Here is a 21837-nt window from a genome sequence, read left to right on the forward strand (position 1 = left end):
ACCTTGTGGAAAGCCTCTTGGGTCACACATAACTAACTACATGAGCCAACAGTGTGCGCTGGCAGCCTAGAAGGCCAACAGCACCCTGAGCTCCATCTAAAGAGGAGTGGTCAGCAGGTGGAGGGAGGTGATTCTGCCCCTCTTCCTTCATGAGACCTCACCTGGATATCCTCAGTGCAGGAAAGACATGGATCTGTTAGGGTCTAGTGCAGCATCTCAAAAATTATCTGAGGGATGGAGCACCTCTGCTATGAAGACAGGCTAGGAGAGTTTTGGTTGTTCAGCCTGGAGAAGAGAAGGCTCTGGAAAGACCTCAGTGCAGCCTTCCAGTACCTAGAGCAGACTTATAAAAAAGAGGGAGAGCTACTTTTTATACAGGTAGACAGTGATAAGACAAGGGGGAATGATTTTAAAATAAAAGAGGAAAGATTTAGATTAGATGTTAGAAGACATTCTTTACTCAGAGGTTGGTGAGGCACTGTAACAGGTTCCTCAGAGAAGCTGTGGATGCCCTATCCCTGGAAGTGTTCAAGGTCAGGATGGATGGGGTGCTGAGCACCCTGGTCTAGTGGAAGGTGTCCCTGCCCATGGCAACGGGTTGGAATGAGATGATCTTTAAGGTCCCTTCCAACCCAAGCCATTTCATGATTCTATGATAACTAGCTTTGTGTTCAAATAAACTTACGGAGCCAAACCAGCCGTGCCTCCTTTGGGATCAGAACATTGCTTCTTCCAGCACTGCCCAGTGAATATTGAGGAAAAAGCTCAAATTTAAATAACACAGGCAAGACTGAAATGCTAGTCTTAACACCAACTGATTATATGTTTCCAGATCTGTAACTGCAAATGGCTATTCCTTTCATCTTAAACTTGCCTACAGAAACACGTACTGACTATTTTTTTCCACTCAAACAATCATTTGCAGTGTTCAGGTGCCAAAAATGTCTAATGTGAATCCGAAGGCTACCATACTACTGATGTGTATATAAAAGGGGTACCATTAACAATTCAGTCTCATAAAAACAGATACTGTCAGAGTAGGGGTAAGACAAAAGAAGAAACAAAAGAAAATTTGTAAGTGTCTGAGGAGCCCTCAGTGAGAAAGGATAGATGATTTTTAAATGAGGGTTGTAATAAAATATCAACTCAGTAATAAGTAAGCTGAAAGAAAAGCAGGCATTGTTATGCTCAGTAGGCAGATACACAGCACAATCAAACATCAATAGAAGATATGAATCATTCTGCAGAAATTAGAAAGGATTGGAATATTGAGAACTAGAGAAACAAAATAAAGGGTGAAATAAAGGCTAAGAACACAAAAAGCAAAGGAAATCTCCATTTTGGTCTTAGTTACAGCAGTGTTCTTTTAAGTTAAATCAGTTGAACTACTGAGGATTCATACTGGGTTATTGTGATTCCTAATGAATCTTTTAACTCTTACCTAATGAAGCAGATGAAACATAGTGGGATTTTACACTACCCCTCACCACAATAAAGCTGATTTGGTATAGCTCAGTAGTTGGGGTGCACATGGCAACATAACACAGGAAATCTTTAACCAGAAAAAGTCATCAGGAAAGAAAGAAAACAAACACAAATACAAGAAGCAAAAAGGATCCATAGATGGTAAGATTTTTATTTTAGAAAGGCTGAGTGTAAGTACCAGATCCTGAGATGTAACTATAAATGGCAAGAAGGTTCACCCACTCTGAAAAGATAGTAAGAGAGAACAATACCATCGGGTTCCTGGAGGATTTCTCTGCAGTAAGGATATGTGCATCAAATGCACTTGAAACAAAACAAAATTTAAAATACCTTGTCTGAGAAAATTGTAAGCACTAAGCCTGGAATTAACCAAAGTAGAAATCTAACATGAAGCTATATTATGGAAATAATTTTTACAAAGATAAACGGGGCAGCTTTAGGATGATGCAAGTGCATGCAAACCTGCCTTTAGGGATCCTGCTACAAAACAAGATTTATTCAGTGAGGGGGAAATGCAGTTACTTGCAATACAAAGCAAGAAAGGCACACACACCTCCAGCACAAGTAACATAGAGGAAACTGGAGTCTTTCCAGCAGGTACTGATAGTAGATGCAAAGGACTTGGGCATATTAGTGCATCATTAATAATGAGCCAGCAAAATGATGAATCTCTGAAAATTAGGTAAACATAAACAAATGAGCCTCAGGCAGCCTTGTCTGACTGAGATAGGAAGACGCTGATGTTACTTTCTAATGCACAAAGAGGAATTAACTGGAAGTACCATACTTACAGTCAGCCACTTTCAAGTAAAATGAATGTAAGGTAGAGCAGCTGTAGAGAAGGAGGGGAGGAGAGAAGGCTTCTTCCACATAGCAAAATGTTGAAAGATATGATTGCTGTCTACAAATGGATATTGAGCAAATACCAGCATCACTATTCAAATATAGGTGACATCATTGTCACCAATCAAATGTGCACAAACAACTAACCAGGGATGTTCAGCAATGACTTTCCAATCTAGAAAAAGAACTGAAAACCTTTTGAATCAGTTTATGAATCTGGAGTAAACAATATGGCCTCTGAAAACAACGTGGGATTGATTAGCCCTGATAACTGCAGAGACTTCTTTCAGTCGGCTATTCTGTACAAATACTCTGCAGCAATGGAGTGAATTGTTAGGGGAAGCAGTGACACAGGATTGTATAGGTTCTAAAACCAAAAATCGTTTTGTTGTTTAAGAGCAGTTCATCATAACCTCCTTTTTACCTCTTTCTCACATATCTCCACTTTCTCCTGTATGTTTGTCTGATGATAATTCACTGTTTCTACTGTCTCCTCTGCCAGATGTCCTTACTGCCTGTATGCCATGTCACTGGTCCCTGTGACCCAAAGCCTAGCTGTTCTGTCCTATTCACCTTTGCTCATGTGACCTTATTCCTGCTGGAGGTGCCAGCTCTAATTCAAATAGGTCTGATCGCTTCCCGATTTGCAAGCACCTTCTCTTCCTCTCCCCTTTTCAGTGGGCAGGCCGTTATTTTTGTTTTCACAAATGTTTACTGTCACATCTAAAACATCACTGGTGGCGGCCTACTCTATAGCAGTCACTAATGCTGATTTTGGAGGGCTGAATATGCCTGCCAGCACTGTGGAAGGAGGGCCTCAAGCTGCACTGGGAGCGCTCCTGAACATGTTTTATGGCCTGTCGGCACTTAGGCAGGTGTTACCCTTGGCTGCTAGAGAGGCAGCGCATGCTGCAGCGCCCGTGGAACTTTCCAAGGAGCAGCTGGGACCAGCAAGTCACTGCCTGCCAGGAAAATGTGGGGGGCTCCAGGGCTGCTGTCTGGTGGAAAAGCTGCAAGCTCTGTACAGTGCTGGGACAGCAGTGAGCAAGGTGGAAAGTTTGGAAGGGGAGTTATACTTCTTTTCAGCAAAGATGGAGGGGTAGGACCTCCAGGACAATGATCAGAAGGTGGCCTAAACAGAAAGCCATGTTATCATGGTTGCAAATGACCACTGTTGATTGTATCAGCTACTGATTTAGTTCACAGTTCCTTGTACCTCACCGTGGCTTAGAGCTACCTTCAAGGGAAGCAGCCTTACATGGGAACTCCCTCTCGAAACAAGTACAGAGAACAGACTGTGTGGATGGACTGCATTGGTGATTATACCCTTTCCTCTAACTCTTAGAATCTTGATTTATGCTCTGTGTTTACTCCCAGATAATCTTTAATCATTTGTTAACTATTCCTTTCTCACTGCCCAAAACACTTCACTCCGTGTTTATTCTTTTTTTTGGTTCCTCCCTCCCTTTGCAAGGCCATGAGGCAATCGTGCCAATGACAAATGTGATGTTGGCCTCTGGTCTTTCATACATTACTGTCCTAAATGTGTTCTCTTCTGCCATGTGACCACAGCTGGGCTGCTCCATGCTTTTTGCTTCCACCAGAGGTCTAAGACTTCTGTGTGAAGGGCCCTGGTAGAAAAGCTCTTCTGCTCTTCCTTGCAGAAGTAAAGGGCCCGGCCAGTGTCATCTTTACATCCTATTTGTCCATAAGGATGCAGGCATAATGGAAGAATTTCTTGACACTTATCAGAGGTGGCAGTGAAACCATACATGCTACATCGATACCTGCTGCATTAAATGCACCTGGGACCATTCTCTGGCACTTTTGCCAGTTGCTACAGAGTGTAGCAAAGCCCAGCAATTAACTTTTTCTGTTCTCCCAAATAAGATGGCTGCATGCCCACAGGCAATGGCTCTGGGAATTATCTGTTCTAGCTCCTAGACTATGCCTGGGAATTGTTCTGGACAGCATTAGCTGGTCTGAGCCAAAGGTGTGCCAAGGATCATTTCAACAGTTTAATGCTACAGTCAGTTGTGGTCCAGAGCTCAGGTTTATTCACTGGCATTAGTCAGCCTGCAACTGGTTAGAACTACTGGATACATCTGTGGAGGCTGAGCCTGGCTTTTGATGTACGTTCATACCTACAAGACGACTACAAAGATGCCCCAAGGCACAGGAAAGTCTCTGTACCAAAGTGCCCTGGATCCTTCAGGTGAATGGGGTACTTCTGTAATCCATACCTCTGGCTGATCCTGTCCTTGCTACTGCAGAACAACAGTGCTTATCCTCCTCAGACTGTTGCTGAGAGGCTCTCTTTGGGTTAGCGACTGCTGTGTTTTGGTGCAGTAACCCACACTTGCAATATTAAGAATGCTGTGTCCAATATTTTTTTGCAAACATAAGTGATCCTCATCCTATCAATATAATAGTAGGTATGTTGTCGTCTTCTAATTTGCCCTCTCTCAGCACAAATACTGTGGAGGCATATTATACTTAAGACTGCTGCTATTCAACAATTAGTAGCAGCTGAAAAGAGTCCTCTGTTTTGAGAAAGCTTTTTATTCAGAGTTCACATATGCTCACTGCCCTTTGGAGCACAGTATCAGCATGCAGGGCTAAGGTTGAAAACACTTTATCCTGGAGGACTGAAGACATATCTCTGGATAACTGGTCTGTGTTCAAGACTCTTCCACTCCTTTCAGCCCAGTTCAGTGCCCAGTTCTGTACCCGTAAAGAGACATTTTGGTGGCTAGATTTGCTTAGGAGCTCCAATTCCCTTAGGTTTTGATTCTAAAATCTTTTATGTCTAAAGGAGCCAGGCTGAGCCTCTAGAAAAAGGACCTACATGGGACATGTATAAGCATGTTTTTTCTGAACACTCAGTTGCTCTTCTCACAGCAGCTAGATGTGGGATCTGGTACTCTTGCTTTTGACAAATATATCTGTTCCTTTTGAATCCTTGCTTCATAGAAAAAACAATGATATCCTGCTGTTTACTCTGTTGAGGGTAAAATGTTTGTCAAGTACTTTTAGTATCTATTCTAGTATATGTGGCATTATTCTTTGTCATAGGTATTATACTTCGCTCACTTTTCAGCTAATCTTCCATCAAGTAACAAAAAGCTATGGAGATAAAGCCTCTTTTCATTTACCTGCAGCCACCTCTGGCTAGAAACTTGCTCCTAGCAATGAAACCTGTGCTAAACATCTTGCTTAGGCAAAGAAGGTGGATTGTTTTTCTCTTCCTCCCTTTGTATTATCACAACAAAATGTTCTTTTAAAGGCAACTGGTTTCAGTGAGAGAAAACCAACAGAGAAAGAAAACCAACAACCTCTGATTGCTTGCATTTGTTTTATATCACCTTGTATACCCTGGTATAAATCAGAATTAAGTCTAGGGCATCTAAGAAGTTGTTCTCCCTTTCCTTCATAGCAATATCCCCCCACCGGTACACTCTAGGCAGTAACAGATTAGAGTAGTCTGCTATGTACTCAGTTGATTGGCCAGCACCAGCATCCTCTGCCACTACCAACTCTCATCACTAAAGTCACCCAAGTCTGTCCTCCCACTCATGATATCTTCTTTCACCACTCTCCATTGCTGTGTTCATCCCACAAAGTATGAGTTCTCTCCTCTCTTTCTCTATATAAAGACTCCCTAATTAAGCTTCACCATGGATGCCCTGTGAAGGAGGTCTGCAGAGACACCAGACCTACTTTATGAAGAGACAAGTCATCCAGTGTCACCTCTTAAAAAGGAATACAGAGTTTCATCGGGAAGTTAATGAACTAAGTAAATAAATGTAATCATAATGGATTAGAGTAAATATTCTCCTGTAAAATAGCTTCCAATAAAAATATGGCATTGCCAAGAGGATGTGATGTTATTTACTACTTAATAGACAAGGCATAGAAGAAGTATCTTAGTGGACCTCTGTGTTCAGGTGGGCAGCTGAGATAAAGACAGACTGTTGAAAAACATCCTGATTTTCAGGCTCCTGCCATTTATTACTCACAGTCTTTCTCCAAGGTGTTTTCTCCAAGGTCACACAAAAAATCATCCAGGTCTCCTGAACGCTCCTCTAGTGATCTACCCACTTTTGCCACAGGGGTATCTTTTCTTGCACAAGTAAAAATTAGACCCTGGTCTTGGAGGCAAAACAAACTGTTCCAGTAACCAAAAAGATGTCAACGCAGATGTTAAGAAAGAAGAAGAGACAGAGAGTGTTTGTTTCTGCTTTTACATCTAACAACTGCTGCGTTTGTGGTTCAGCTGAGCAGGAAGTTCTAGAAGGAGGAGACCCAAATGGTCTCCTACCTTTTGGTAATGCTTTATACACAACAAGGCAGTCCTTAACTCTCCAAGTGAACCCTGTGACAGGATTGCATTTTGCAAAAGGCTCGGAATGAAATTTAAATACTGCCACGTTGCCATGGAGCGTTGGACCCCATGGCATTATAGCTGGTGGGGGAAGGGGAAGCTGTGTGTTAAGAGATGCAATCAGAGATTGGAAGGGCACTGGATGGGAAGACAAATTGTATTCAGTATACAACTCTGACTTGAAGTGATTTTGCTAGGTTGCTGCTGGAAAGATTTTAGATTAGAGGGAAGACTGATAATGTAATTTGTCTTCTACAACAATGAGAGGAGGTGAGAGGTGCCTTGGAGAGGTAAGGGGAAAGATGCCATGAACCTATTACAGGTTATTTTCTGAAAGGCACTGCAAACCACTTCTATTTACCCATAGCTTATTTCCCTATGAAGAAGCAGTGCTGGCCAGCAGGGAAGGTGGTTGCAAAGTTCCAAGACAGGTTCCCTGGGCTGTACTCAGGCAAGATGTGAAGCCACCGAGTTACTATCAGGATTACTCTATTCTTAGCATACCAGTGTGTGTTCAGCCCCCACATACCACTATCTAAATATAGTCCCTACTGAAGGACAGATGCTGCCAAGTTGGATCTGACCCCTCCTCTTGCATTCTGTTCCTGAAAGCTAGGCTGAATTCCCCAAGACACGTCCAATAGTCAGCATGTCCTTTTGTCTCCCCAGGGCTGTACAAGGAAACTTGTACTGTACTGTTAAAGCCTGATCCCAACCCTGGCCTTCCTGACCTCTCCTAACACTGCTCTTCCCTTTAATATCTTTTTTTATTCCTTTCCTCCTCAGTTGTCACCTTCACTCTTTTTCTTTTTTCCCCTCAATTGTTTCAGTCCTTCTCCTTCTGTCTGATTGCACATGATCAATGAGAGGAAGCAGGTAAAAAAAAAACATGCACATGTATGTGCATGTACCTGGGTGCTGCAGACACCCAAACCTCTCTGCCAAGAGCTCTTTTGTCACTACAGAACTCCTGCTGAGAGGGCAGGGAGACAGACAATTTTTTGAGTAAATCTGTTCCAGTTTTTCACACTGATTTGTATTTCCAGTAGCATAAATCAGTAAGACTCTGAAATTAGGATTTCCTAAAGCCATCTGATATCATAACAGGACATTCCTCCAATTAGTCAAGGTATGCCATGGGAGAGTGTGTCTTCTGAGGCACAGAGTGGAAAGTGTAACAGAGAGTTACAAGAGGCTCACAGAATTTGTGGGGCTCCTCACACAAAAGGAGAGATCAGTCCTCGCCAGTATGTGCCAGAAGGTCAGACAGTGCAATCCCCCAGGGCCAGGTCTGGGGCCAGCCCTGACCACTTGTCAGACGAGTCCATCAGCCTCTCATGTGCACAAGAAAGCTCTCCAGATATCTGCTACAGGAAGCAGAGAGGTTTTCTCTTTGAAATGCCACTTTTTCCAGCCTTTACCATATCTTTAGAACAGCTGTCTGGTGACACCTTCCAACATGTCTACAACCTAAGCAGAAGCTCCCTGTTAGTGACACTTCATGTGGCTCACTGGGTGCCCAGGAGAGGGCCTCTGTTAGATATGGGGAGCAAGTGGCTCGAGCCTGAGGGCAAACTGACCTTCAGGATGGGCAGCGAGCCTGGCTTTTGGACTAGGCAGCCACCCTGTCCTGGACCCTCAAAAGCTCAGTGCTGCCCTTGCTGTAAGCAAGGTGTGCAGGTTATGGGTTGTCATTACAGTCTCCACAGCACTGGGCTGGCAGGCATATAAAATCTGGCAGGCATGTCCTGGTCTCTGTCCAGAGGCTCTGCAGCCTCCGGCACACTGCACCCTGCTGTCATGGTTGTGGATTAAGTCCTGTCCTGTCCTTTCTGTTTGACGAGCTTTCTTCCTTCTCTCCCTGCACAATCCTCTCTGCCTTTAACCTCTTTGCCTTCCTCCCTAGCAAATCAGTGGGGTAGGGATTTGGCATAAAAATTAAGCTGTGGATAGTTCATTTCCCTCTGACCCTGGGAAGCAAATTCATAAAAATTCCAGGGAGGGTTTATAAACCTATGGGAGACTGCGCCAGAAGAAACATGTTATTTTCAGACTCGCTAGGTCTCTTCCTGTGCCAAAAGAGACCTGGTCCTGTTTTCCCAGAGAGGAATGGAGACAGGGAGAAGTCCTTCCTAAACTACAGAGCTAGTTTGCAGACTCTTGCAACAGCACTGAAGGACCAATAGTTGCTTTAGCGCGTGGGCTCTCTGTCACTCTGGTAAAATCTGAGCACAGACCAAGCCAGAGCCAGAATCCTCACCAATGACGAGAGAAAAGCTTTGCCTGTTTGTGATGCTCAGCCTGCATGGGACTGCTCATGTCCCACCAGCCTGCTCTAATATAAAGGTACCTGAAACAGCAGCGGGCAGTGTTGGGACCACAGCCTGATCCTCCCTGCCTGGGAATACTGAACACTTGCCTGCAAAGTCTCACATACTATGGGACCAGAGGATCGCAGGAAGCTTACTATTGCTGCTCTGGTTGGTCACCAGCCTACATCCAGTTGGTTTCAGTGAGCATGGAGGAATACGATCGGATGTGAGCAATGCTCTGAGCACCTGCTGACAGCCTTTAACCCCCAGTCTCCTCACTCCATAACTGGAAGACATACTCAGCAAGTATGTTCCTATCCAGTGCTAAGCACCAAGCACTTGGCCATGGAGCAGCAGTTGGCCTTTTGGGGAATACCAGGGGACACTCCTTCTAACCTCTCTTCAACTTCCTAACTCTCTTCCTTAGCCGCCGTGTCAGTAGGCAGCACTGGAAAATGTGTCTGCTCTCTCTTCTCAGTTAACAGCTGCTTCTCGAGGGAGTATCAGGAAGCAGCATTTATATTGTAACAGCAGAAAAGTGGTTCTTCAGCAGTAGTTCATTAGAGACCCACACATTCTCATTCCAGGCTTATATTAACAAGGAGGGAGATAAAGGACTAAAATGACAGAGGCTGATGGATGTGGCAGCTGGGATGAGCCAGTCCCTATTTTAAGCATGCAGGCAAAATTTGGGGTCAAGCTGGAAAGGCTACAGAGCGATAAAGTGCCAGTGAACACAAAAACAACTTGAAGGATAGCCCTCCTCTTTCCATCTTTTTCCCGAACACCTCTCGGTCCTGCTGACAGGCTGACCTGGGAGGAGTGCTGCTCTTGCCTGAACATGGGCCAGCAGGGTCGAGTTCTGGGTGCAAGCACACCCCATGGGTGCAGAGGGCCTGGGCCCTGAGCCCAGCCAACCATGACATGGGACCTCCTTAGGGCTCCAGCCCTCTCCTTCCCTGCTCCCCTACTGCCCCTGCAAGAACAGTGACAGGGCAGCAATCCTCCCACATCCACTTTTCTTTCATAAGGCTGCCACAGAAGTGCAGGCAACGTAACTGAGAGTGGTTGCTCCAGCACAAGGCTGTAAGATATGGGAGAAGGTGCCCTGCTGTGTTACCTCTCTGCAGGATCTGCCACAGTTCGTTCACTGCACCCTCTGTTAAACAGCTCTGCGCTGATGTATCTCTCACTTAACTTCAAGATTCAAAGAAATCTTCTAGAAGCATCTACAAATCCAGTGTATTACTACCTTGGCCCTGACTTCCTCTGATCCATTTTTTCCTGAATATTCTTTTATGTGCAAAATCAGTCTATTATGGGTATTAAGCTGTCCTACAAGACTATCTCCATTGCTTGCCTATACGGGAGAGGTCTGTGGTTTTTGGCTGAATGGGCATTTGGTTTCCTTGCTTGCTTGACTTAACAGAAAGGCTAGGCTGTGTTGGTAAGAAGTTTAACTGATAGATGATAGAAAAAAAGGGAGAGGAAACACTTGGTGTAAGATGGCCATGAGAGGCCAGATCTAGGAACTAGCCTGGAACTAGAGACTCCAACTCCATTCGCAGATATAGCAATGCATATCCTGCACAACTCCTGTTAAGGCTACAGATTTATTCCAAGTTTACACTTGTGTAACAGGACACCATATGGTCTGATGCAGATGTCCAGAAATACACTGGCCAAAGCCATTGGAACAGGAATGCTTAACAGCAGAAAGTGCCTCTTTCACGACAGAGCCACCATCTCTCCCCAGTGTCAGCTTCCATGAGGAGGGTACCTGCAGGGGCTCTGCATGAGAGCCAGGGATCATACTGAGGAATCACAGTAGGGTTGTGCAGAAGAACACACAGTCATGTACAGGCATAGTCTGGAAAGAGTTTCTGTTCCCTCTCTGAAATACAGACTCCCTAAGCAACTTAGGAGATAGGGAGCAAGAGGAGAAAAGCATGTAGATGTTCTTGAGTCTTTCATCTGCCCTGAAGAAGTTGAACTGGGTTGGTGATCAGGTCAGGCCTATGCTCAGCAGAGATGTTCTTGGATTTAACAGGAATGCAGAGACCACAGCCAGGGCTCTGCAAGAGGACTGGTTCTCCACCCTGGCACGAAGCAGTCTTAGGCCTTATTTTATCCTATCAGGGACAGAGCAATAGAAGGGACAGCAGGAGACAAACGACTGAACTAAATAGCTGCTGTTCTTTCCTTCATCTCTATCCTCTCTCCTGCTTTTCCAGATCCGAAAGAGAAGCAAAGCATGCCGTGGAGGCCTGTGGGAAAATGATGTGATAGTATCTATCAATGGGAAGTCATGTGCTGGCCTTTCCCATGCTAATGCCATGCAGATCATCGATTCTTCCAACGGCATGCTCAACATCCGTGTGAAAAGGTAACCTGCACCCAAGCACCAGTGCTGTGACAGTGCAGACAGCAGGGCAGCTTCATCCAGCACAGAAGCTCTCCATACCTAGCAGAAAGAAGGCAGGCAGGAAGCCTTTGGTTTTGCCATACTGCTAAGTGGGAGGACTAGGAGGACTTCTCCATGGCTAACGTGCAGCCATCTCAATGTTTTGCCCTGTCTCTGTGCTGCTCTCCAGAGTGACTGGCTCTGGGGCTGAACTGACCCCAGGCATCCCCACCCCTCAGGCTGAAGGGAAATGTTTGCAGTGTGAGGGCTGTGCTGGAAATAATGAGCTATTTAGGCTCCTATGCCCAAGATGGCATAGGGCAGTTCATCTCAGCAAGTAACAGACTCTGGTTCATTCTGGGTAAATAACTGTTCTGTAGAAATGGATTTGACTATACAATGAATAATTAAGCCAGGACAAGATTACCCAAGTATTTACTACATCAGGCCAGTTGTCCAAAAGTCTGTGAACTCACTTCCACAAAGATTAGAGGTGTGTGGCTGAGTCCCCCTTTTATGGGAAGAAATATCTCTGCCAGTCTCTAGTTCAGCAGAATAGTGGAGATCAGCTCAAATGTAAGCATAAAAATGGTCCCAGTAACGTTCCTCATTCTCCCTGTGCTAAGTTAACCTAGTGCCTCAGTGCATGCTGGATGTGGCCCAAGCTGTAAATGAATAATCATATAAAGATGAAGGCAGAAAAGCTGTGTGAAGTCCCAGTCCCAAAACTACTGCCAAAACAGAAGTCACCCTCAGAAAAACAGGCCCTGGTGAAGGGGGCTGGGAGATGGGATTTTCTACAGTCCTGAACAGGCAGAGACTGTGAGCAGTGAGGAGGGACAGCCACGCTGGTTGCTGACATCTGTAAAGCAGGGGCAGAGGTGGGCAGTGCTCAGAGAAGGAAAGCCTGAGCATGTAGGATGTTTCCCTTGGCTTTAGGTAACACGCTGGTGCCTTCTGATGTGCTCACTCTATACCCTAGCTGTGATTAAGTGGGATGAATAAGTTCTATACAAGGTGTCCAGAATAGCTCCTGGTCCCTTGCCAAGGCCTTGTCTCACCCCATCGGAGCCTATCTGCAGCCAACAGTTGCCTGGGCAAATTCCAGTGGGGCAAAATCAGCACACTTTGAATTAACAAAGTGACAAAGGCAGGCTTCTCATAGCCCTCTGGGAGCCAGCATTGGATGGTTTGGAAATAACATAACCAGTTGGCTGCAACCTGGAGTAGCGGAGAAATCATCACATATCGCTTTCTTGACCACATCTCTGTTCCCACTTCATATTTATGTTCCCAGAAAAAACACCAATCAATCCTGTTCAGAAAGGAGAGGTAGCTGGATGACTCTGGAGTATGTGTATTTCAGAAAAAGAGGGAGGGAGAGACACTGTGATCTGACAATGAAGAACAAGAGAAACTGGCTTACAAGCAGTAATGCTTTTCAGTTATTTGGTTGAATATTTAAAGAAGAAGAAGGACTGTTCTGTATTGCTTGTGGAACTTTGAGTTTGCTCCTCACTGAGAGTTCATAATGGCAAATAGTATTAAAAAAAAATAAACTGCCAGAGAAATTGTCCCACCCTTAGCTTCGACAAAGGTTTGCATTTGATATGAATATAAATTTTTCACAGTTTTGAACTGGGATCCAAGTCATGAATTCCACAGCTTTAGAGAGGCAATGCTGTCTGCCTGGCTTCCTGGTATGCATGTTCAGAAGGCAAATACTTAGGACTCCTTCATAGCTCTAATAAGCCCTGGCAACTCTGACAAGGGAAGGAAGAAGTTCCCAGGTCCATCTTTATGGTCTAGAGTCAAACTGCCACCGAAATCAAGACTCACTCTTGAGGAGAGGGAAGACAGAGCGGGCTCTTTCCCTGTCAGCACAGCCAGTTCTCCTTCCCTCTGGCAGTCAGCAATAGGACTGATTGCCCCAGTCTGCCCTGCACCTACTCCAGACATTCTTCCAGATAACTTACAGACTTGAAGTCGCTATACAAATGCCACTATGGATTGGACTGGCTGGCATGATTGCATATGGTCATCAGAATCCTGGTAGCTAACTTGTGAAGCAGTCCCACAGTGAGCAGGCCAAACATCATGGTGGTCTGCTATCACAGGATACTAGAGCCCTACCCCCAAAAAACACTCGGGCCTTTTAATCCAAAGTATTGTCTATTTACTCCCATGTAGAGGTCAGGGCAAACAAACAGCACTGACTTCTTTGTTTGGAGCCCACTCTGATCTAAAGTAGTTTGGGGGTGCCAGGATCTGCAGAGCTGACACAGCTCCATGGTGCAGTCCCAGCTGCAGGAGCAGCTGGAGTGCAGTGTGGTAGCTGAGGCACCTGTGGTAGCTTGCTGACAAGTGGCAGGCTGAGAGGCACGTCCCACTGTCCTGGGGAATGCTTGCTACACAGGTATTCATATCCCCAGGAGAAATGCCTGGGGAGCTGATTAGGCTGACTGGTAGAATTTTATGCTCTTAGGGCATTCTGATATTCAAGTGTTTAACACCTGGTTTCCATAGAGTTGTGAAGCAGAAAATCAGGATGAGAGCACGTAGCTGATGTCAGAGATGAGTCTGCCCTTGGAGTTTTCACTTCAAGTGGCTGTACCACCTGAAAGACACTTGAAACACCGTTTTTGATCCATAGCTCTCTCACACATGTCAGGGTTTCCTTCTCGCTTAGCCCCACAAACCAGACCTCTCTCACCACTTTTCCTTCTCCCTACAGGATGGTTGGTGGGGACCAGACTGGCCCACGGTCCCAGCGTTCCCCTTCTCCAGGGCAGCGAGTACTCTCCCCCCCATCCCTGCTCAGCCCCCCAGCACAGTCACTCAGCTCTGAACCAGCAGGAGCCCCGGCCACCACACAGCCCTCGCAGCCACGGAGGTCACAGAGGCACCTGGAGAGCCTCACCTCCCCCCCGGACAGCGAGGCCTACTATGGGGAGACGGACAGCGATGCCGACAACGTGGCCCAGGAGAAGCACCGCCGGGCTCGCAAGAAGAGCCCGCGCTCCCCACCTGACAGCACCGCCAGCAAGGCGGATGAACCTCCGGATGAGGTGTCCCTGTCTGAACAGAGCGGCTACGAGAGCATGCCAGAGGCTGCTGTGCAGGGGGGAGCAGAGGTGCCCAGCTCCAGTGGGGTGGCCAAGAGGGAGATTGTCTGCCTGCCTGGCAGCCGCACAGACACTCCATTCTCAGACAGCGAGGGACAGCTGCGGCCACCATCAACAGAGGGACGGGAGCCTTCTCCAGAGGCAATGCTCCTGCCCCACGCCACCAAGGCTATCCGAGCGGAACGCCATCTCATCCCTATGGTGGGGCCAGTGGAACATCCGATTGATGAAGACCTAACCACCACATATACAGAGAAAGCCAAGCAGGCCAGTAAGTCCTCTGTACCCTGCCACTCACTCATGCCCTTTTCTTATGCTGGATCTCCTTCCAAAAGCCTAATTCCTGCAAATATCAAGTGGGTTAGCTCCTCTAGCTTGCAAAGAAGCAGAGTCAAATCAGACCTGCAGAGACTGGGGCTTCCTATTGCAGTTGGGTCTACCTCACCCAAGGGGTCCCAATGAACAGATAAGAGAAAGAGTCTGGGTCTGGGATCTGGGAGTCACTCATAGAAGCTGCAGCCATGCAACCAGCTGTGGCTCTAGCACCCTGTTCAGCTCAGTTCTCCATGGGTACAGAGCCATGTAGTATTACACATGACTAAGGACTGATGAGATAATTTTCAGTCAGCATAGCCCTAAAAGAGTCTTGTCAGTAAGTCATTCACTTCTCTCACCCTGTCAGGGAGCTCAGGGAGGGACTTGTCTCCGTCGACTTTTGGAGGATGTTTTCTCTGCAGGCACTCACTCCAGCAAGGGTGTCCATGTCTGGCAGCAGCTGGTGAACTCTGCTAGAACTGGGTATTGGCAGAGAAGGGTTGCCAGCAAGGATAGGCAGGAGCTGCTAAATCAGCTCTTGAGACAGTTCCTTGTAGTGCAATCCCTGATAGTCAAGACCTTTCCACGTGGAATAAAGTACTGAAAAATGTAGTGTAGTATATGGGTGACAAACCTGAAGTGACCTTAATTGTGAATATCTTTCCTGGTTTCTGCTACACATGGAGTATTTCAACGCCAAACATGAAGGTAGAACAAGACATTACCAGATTTCACAGTTGTGATCTATCCAATAATATTAAAAACAAGGTGATCAAAAACTTATTTTCATATGAGTACCTCAGTGTGTAGTATGATTGACTAATTTACACTTCTCTGAGCCTAGAAAAAAAGCAAGTTTTAAAAAAGTGGTTCAGCTGGGGGACAGAATAGAAAACAGAGACACAAAAATTGCCAGACTCAATCAGAAATAAAGCACATGGATTCTAACTTCTGATTCTCCGCTTCAAATGCTAGACATTTTTACCCAGACCCAAGCAATTATAAAGCCTCTATTTTATCTTTTCCTTGGGCTAAACATTCCTTTATCTGTTCTGCCTAAGGGATCCTATAGAGGTAACTTTCAAACCTAGGTGCTTCCATCAGGCAGGGCACTGTCTTCCTGCTCTTCCCAGCACTGAGAGGACAGACTCAGTTGGGTCCCTTATGTCTGGCCCTGCTAGGCAGTGTAATCGACCTGGTGCCTTGTAGTATTTCTTCCTAGTCTCTATCACTCATTTTCCTTAGGACAAGAAAGAAAGTAGCAATTTCAGCCTCCCTGAAGATGAAGTTATTTTTTCCCTCTTTGAATAATGTACAGGCATGAGGTGAATGTTGAGAAAGGCATGTTCAGCTGCTCCCTGCCACCTGATAGTCCTAACAGTGGATGAGCAACTGCTTTACATCAAGACTTATTTTCACAGACTACATGAGTACAGAAGGATCTCAGGAAAGCCATGTATTTAATTCAGAGCATTTCTGATGGCAAAATAATATCCCATGGCAGGAGGTGATGCAATAATATTTCCAGCTAGAGCTAGGGTTCCCAGAAGCACTGCAGACTGAGATAATATTTTATTCTCTTATTACTCCCCCACTGCTCACTCCCTTTCTGGTTTATGTTTGGCCATGGGTGTCCTTATGTAAGAGTTACTCTGCCATGGATGGCAATTCACACAGACAACTTGGTCTTTTCCTGGGTTAGGGATCTTGGCAGTATATGAGAAGGCACAACTCTACATCCTGATCATGGTGGAGCACAGCAGCCATTAGAACAAAAGTCAGGTTCAGGAGCCAGTAACTCTGTGAAGGAAGGAAGCAAGGAAGAAATATGGAAGGTGTTCATTAGATGGTGAACAGAGCTAAGGAACACCTATACCTGGAATAAACCCAGGCATAAACACAAGAGGTTGTGGGACTGCTGACCTGCACTGGCTCCATGGGGAGGCTGCTTGCAGAGAAGCTACTCATTGGCATGGGAGGCACATGACAGAGCTCACTTATTTATACTAGGCAAGGATTTGACTCCATGAGCAGAACACAGTGTGGTGGCAAGTACCAACAGCCCAAAATCAGGATTTGGCGGTGGGTGGGGTGGAGCAAAATCAGCACAGGAAAGAGGGGGCAGCAGCTCCTGTATAATGCCCTGCATGTCATCAACTGCTGAACTGTGCTTTTTCATCCCCAGCAAAGACACAGTGTCTTGGAGGTCCTTAGAGAGCCAACACCCTTGCAGTGAAGTTTGGGCCTCTCTCTTTCCAAAGTTCATGCTGTATTTGCACATTGGTACTGGTTCATTTTTTCCAACCTATGGGATAAGTGTGTATGTCATCCGAGCCCTCCACAGGACACATGACTTAGATATGCCTGCTCAAAAACCACTCAGAGCATTGCTGGTGCAAACCACTGGGGCACTGTGGGAAGCCACACACCACCCAAATGTGGGGGAACTTGTTGTACAAGTAAAAGGACTTCAGTCTTCATCACTACCCAGTGGCTACCATGCACTCTGGTGTTCTGCTCAGTGGGGTAAGAGAATGGCCAGCAAACAGGGACTCTTTGCTTTATTTTAAATGAACTACAGAACAGTCATATTTGTGAATAGCCAATATTTTGCCTAATCTGTAGAAACAAAAGTACAAATTTGTTTACTTCCCACTAAAACTGTAACTTTCTCTCTTTAAAGAGGTGATTAATCCCTGGGGAAACTGGGGATCTTTAGGGCTCAGTTTGTCATCACTGTACAGGGCAAAACTACGTCCCTTCCTGAAATTATTTATGTGCCACTTGGACAGTGCAGAAGAAAAGGAAGAGATAACAAGATAGAAAATACTAATTAAAAATCCGAATCAGTTTCAAAAGGTTAGCAGAAAGTGGGAGCTCGTGGCAGGGAGAATCAGACTACAGTTGTCATAAGTAGTTGCTAGTGAGGTTCTTTGTTTCCCCATAGCTCCTGCAGTGCCCTTCTCACCCCACCCTCAGAGGCTCAGGATCCATCTGTAGCCAGGGTTGCTTCTTCTCAGCCACCTGTGCTCTCTAAGGTGCACTGTATTTTCACCCCCACCCTAAATCATCTCACAGGACAAAGGGCTCAGCCTTTCTCACCACTGAAAATACCAATTGCTAGTAGAAGACAGGCATACCAAGACAGCAGTCTATTCCTAACTTGCTATCACACTGTGTCAGTGCAAGAAGTGCTTCAAAATATCTCAATTTAAACTTATCCTCTGGACTATTTTTAGTTCCTAGGACTCAAGAGCCTCTCCATGTATGGTTGGGGAAGGGAGGGAAAAATGGGTGGGGAAATTTCCTCCTCTGCTTTATATGGGCCTGGCTGCCTGTGCAGAGTCATCAAAGATACTACATTCCATATCAGAAAAGGAAATCCTTCTTGTTTAAAGCGGATGTACAGCAGCATCACTTGAAAAGATAGGGTGCTTATAAATAAGTGGCCTATTCATCAGAGGGTCATATAGATTACCTCTTCTAAGAGTGACTGCAGTCACATTTCTCTGCAGAGAGGGTGAGTGCAGCAAGCCATCTCTCCACCTATTACAATCCGTATAGGCCACAGGAGCCATGAACAAGATGAAGTACCTGAATGGCAGTTTGAACTTACTGCACCACATTTTCTACTTGGCTTTCAGCTTTGACAGTTGTGACTCTAATGATCACATTTATGTGGTTGTTAGACTAACTTCCTGGTTTTGCCATTCACTGCAGTCTAGGAGACCAAAAGATTCAGGATAGTAGTCAACTGACCTGATCCTACCTTCTTTAAAGCAAAATAGAAAAGCATTCTGCTCAGACCAGGAGATTAAAATTAATTGCCTGAACTATTGATCTTACAGGAAGTCTGTTCCTAGCAGTATGAAGCAATGCTGAATCACCCTTGGCCCTTGCTACTCAGTGAGCAGCCAGCCACTAGGAAAACAAGGACAACAGCTTCCATGGTTGAACAACAGATGGAGAGTCTGATCTCACTTCAGCACACATTAAACTGGGAATTGCATCTACTTGGGGAATCAGTTTACATACAGTGCTGCAGCCTAGTTGTAGGTGTTTGCTTAAGAATACCCCACTTAATAAATAACATTCAACTTTGAATTCTCTGCCACTTGGAAGGCATTTATTAAAGAAGATCACAGTGAGATAAACTCTGGGCATCTAGAGCCCTCTTTCTCTGCTTTTAGGCTTGAGTATGACATTTGAGCTTATGCCTTCAGTTTATGTTCCTCTATCGAAAGCACAGAGGTGATATTGTCAGGCTGATGTATCAATGGTTTGGGCAGAGACTATAAACTAGTGTTGCACATCTTGGCTAGTCTAGTTGAACTTTTCCTTCTTTCTTAAACCATCTCAAAATTTGTCACAAGTAACTGGCCCTCTTCCTTGGGTGTTCTTACTGGAGACCTCCAGCATCGTTCCATCGGGCATCACTCTTGTCCAGCATTTCAGTGAGGATGCTGTGGGTTGTAGCACTGCAAGTGAGGCAGATAGAGCTCTGCTCTGCTCCACCTTTGTACCTCACTGCTATCCTGCTGCCCCAGAGCCGTGCAGAGACATGGATTTAGCTGAAAATATATTAACTCAAAATAAATTTAGCTGTATATAATATTCTCTGGGAGGTGAAAGATCTTTAGTATTTGAAGATGTATGGAGGAAAATTATATTATCCCCAAGATAAAAAGGTATATAGTCTCTTTTGTCCTAGTATTTCCACCTTATGTCATTTGGGGCATCTTTTTAAAACTATCAGTTACTCAGACATTATTATTGTCAGCACAGGGACTCTGCCTCTGGGTCACAGTTCCTCAGACGGGATAGGGGATCATTCATCCTCCTGCTGCTGGTGAAAAGTGTCAGCAGTTCTTTTCCAAGCTCACACTTCCATGGCCCTTGCAGAGCCCCAGCTAGTGATTTTTCACACTGTGCTGCCACATACATTCAGTTAACATACCCTGTCCTTGCATGTGCACTTCTGGTCTGACTTAGGATGTGAAAGATTGATGGGGAACAATGGGATTAACCTAAATTTTACCAATAATACAGATCTCAAAGGTGATTAGAGCAATAATCACACTGAAACAACTATATCTATATAACCCCTGTCTTAGCTAAGCTGATAGTTTTAGCTTCCAGGATTTTGAGTGCTGAGTTGAAAGAAATCACAATGTAAACAGGCAACGGGAATCCCTCTCCCTGTCCAGTTGTTTCCATCAATTCTGAAAGTGATATGGGACTTCCTGACGGGGCTGGGACAAGTCTGCTCAGGGACAACACTGAAATGAGACAAAGTGATAGTGATGGATGAGGGAGAGGCATAAAAGGGTCAGGCATAAAGAGACTTTGACAAGGGGTAATTAAACAACAGTCATTACTCAAAAGAAGCGAGAGAAAATTATAGCTGTCAACCTGGCAAATAATCATTCTCCAGTTTCACTTAAATCCATCGTAGGAAGGGAGATCAGTTTGTTGTGAAATGTGTAAAGCTTCACTGTCATCAGTGTTAACCAAGAATCTACCTCTTTGAAAGAAACAGGAGCAGAAACGAGGGCAAGTAGATTTAACATATCTTGATACACAGACTATACTGAAAGGACAAGGCTGAATCATATTCTCTATAGAGGTGAAATGTAAGGAATTAATAAAAATTGTATCAGAATGGTCCTCAGTTCTTGATAAATACCCTGGAATAATGGGAAGGCTTTCAGGGAAAGAGAGAGAGGATATACCCTTCTAATAACATTGAGGATAAGAAAAAATTAATAATAAATATTTAGCTTCAATTAGGTGAATGAAGTAGTTCTTTTGAGCATACTTTGTGGAAAAATCAACATGGACTAATAGAACATAGAAAGAGAGAGAGTCTTTGACCTGCTCAGTAAGATAAGAATTCATGGCTAAAGAAATACGGTGGACACAGTATGTGTTGGCTTCTCTAAGATACCTGATATGGTTCCACATGACTTTTCCAGCGAGAGAAATATGGATGAGATAGGACTACTGTAAGGTGACTGCACAATTGCCTAAGAATAGAACAGAAAACATAGCTATTAATGGTTCATGATGTCATATTAGCTAACTGGCTAAGTTGGTAGTAGTGTTTCACTGGGCTTTTGAATCTAACAGGACTACCTCTATATTTTCACCCATGTAGCTTTAAACACTAACATGCCAATCAAAGGTCCTCTCCACCTCAATGTTATATGACTGGCAAGGAGACGGATGATTAAAAATCCCAACCCTCCTCTCTTCTGTCAGTGGATCTTGTCCTCTGGCTGCATCTAGACGGAAGGAGCAGTATGTGCTGTGGGGCAACCACAGCCCCGAAACTGCCACTGTTCAGAACGGGACACTAGCTGAGACACCTTGCAGCTTTCCTCTGGTCTTCCTTCCCACAGAAACCCAGGTGTGTGGGGGACACAGGGGAGGGAGGTGGGTTACCTGGACTGAGGAGCTCAAAAGTGTTCCCAGGTAAACCACTATTGTCTTCCTATTTGCTTTTTCAGCTGCCAGTGCCTGGTGGTGAAGCATTGTAAATGTGTTTTGTTTCTCTTGACTGTTGTATTTAGCAAGCAGTAACAGGAAATATCAATAATACCATTTTCAATGGATGGCCTGGGGATTCAGTGGAGTTTGCTGTGTATTCATCACCAGATGACATAACACATGGAGGGTATATGGCTGTCGTGTGAAAAGCTAGATTTTTAAATGTAGTTGGAACTTGAATAGCTGCAGAAAAGGACTAAAATCAATTGGATAACAAGAATATATGGCAAGTGCTACAGAATTAAACAAGTCCACATACCCAGATGGTGAACATATACTTGTCTATATTACTACACAGTAGATTCTGGAAACATGAAAGACAAAGAGACAATGAATCAGTATCCTGCTGTCAGACATAGCAGAATTAGCAGATCCTAGTGTCCTTTTAATTAATGTTTTGTATTTGAGATCTCATTCTCT

The 21837-nt window shown here is 44.9% G+C and overlaps 2 protein-coding genes across 3 annotated transcripts in view; one reads left to right on the forward strand and one right to left on the reverse strand.

Annotated features, from left to right (window-relative positions):
* Nucleotides 1-21837, reverse strand: part of SEC24C (SEC24 homolog C, COPII coat complex component) — a 110179-nt gene that overhangs the window by 44278 nt on the left and 44064 nt on the right. The window lies entirely within an intron of this gene.
* Nucleotides 1-21837, forward strand: part of SYNPO2L (synaptopodin 2 like) — a 38236-nt gene that overhangs the window by 3493 nt on the left and 12906 nt on the right. The window contains exons 2-3 of one of the 2 annotated variants that reach the window (XM_064663763.1): nt 11259-11410; nt 14163-14824. In XM_064663763.1, the coding sequence (XP_064519833.1) occupies nt 11259-11410; nt 14163-14824 (814 nt within the window). The remainder of the gene's footprint in view (nt 1-11258; nt 11411-14162; nt 14825-21837) is intronic. The other variant, XM_064663764.1, reaches the window with a different exon arrangement.

Source organism: Pseudopipra pipra, chromosome 8 (genome assembly GCF_036250125.1).
Source record: "Pseudopipra pipra isolate bDixPip1 chromosome 8, bDixPip1.hap1, whole genome shotgun sequence".
Lineage (NCBI taxonomy): Eukaryota > Metazoa > Chordata > Aves > Passeriformes > Pipridae > Pseudopipra > Pseudopipra pipra.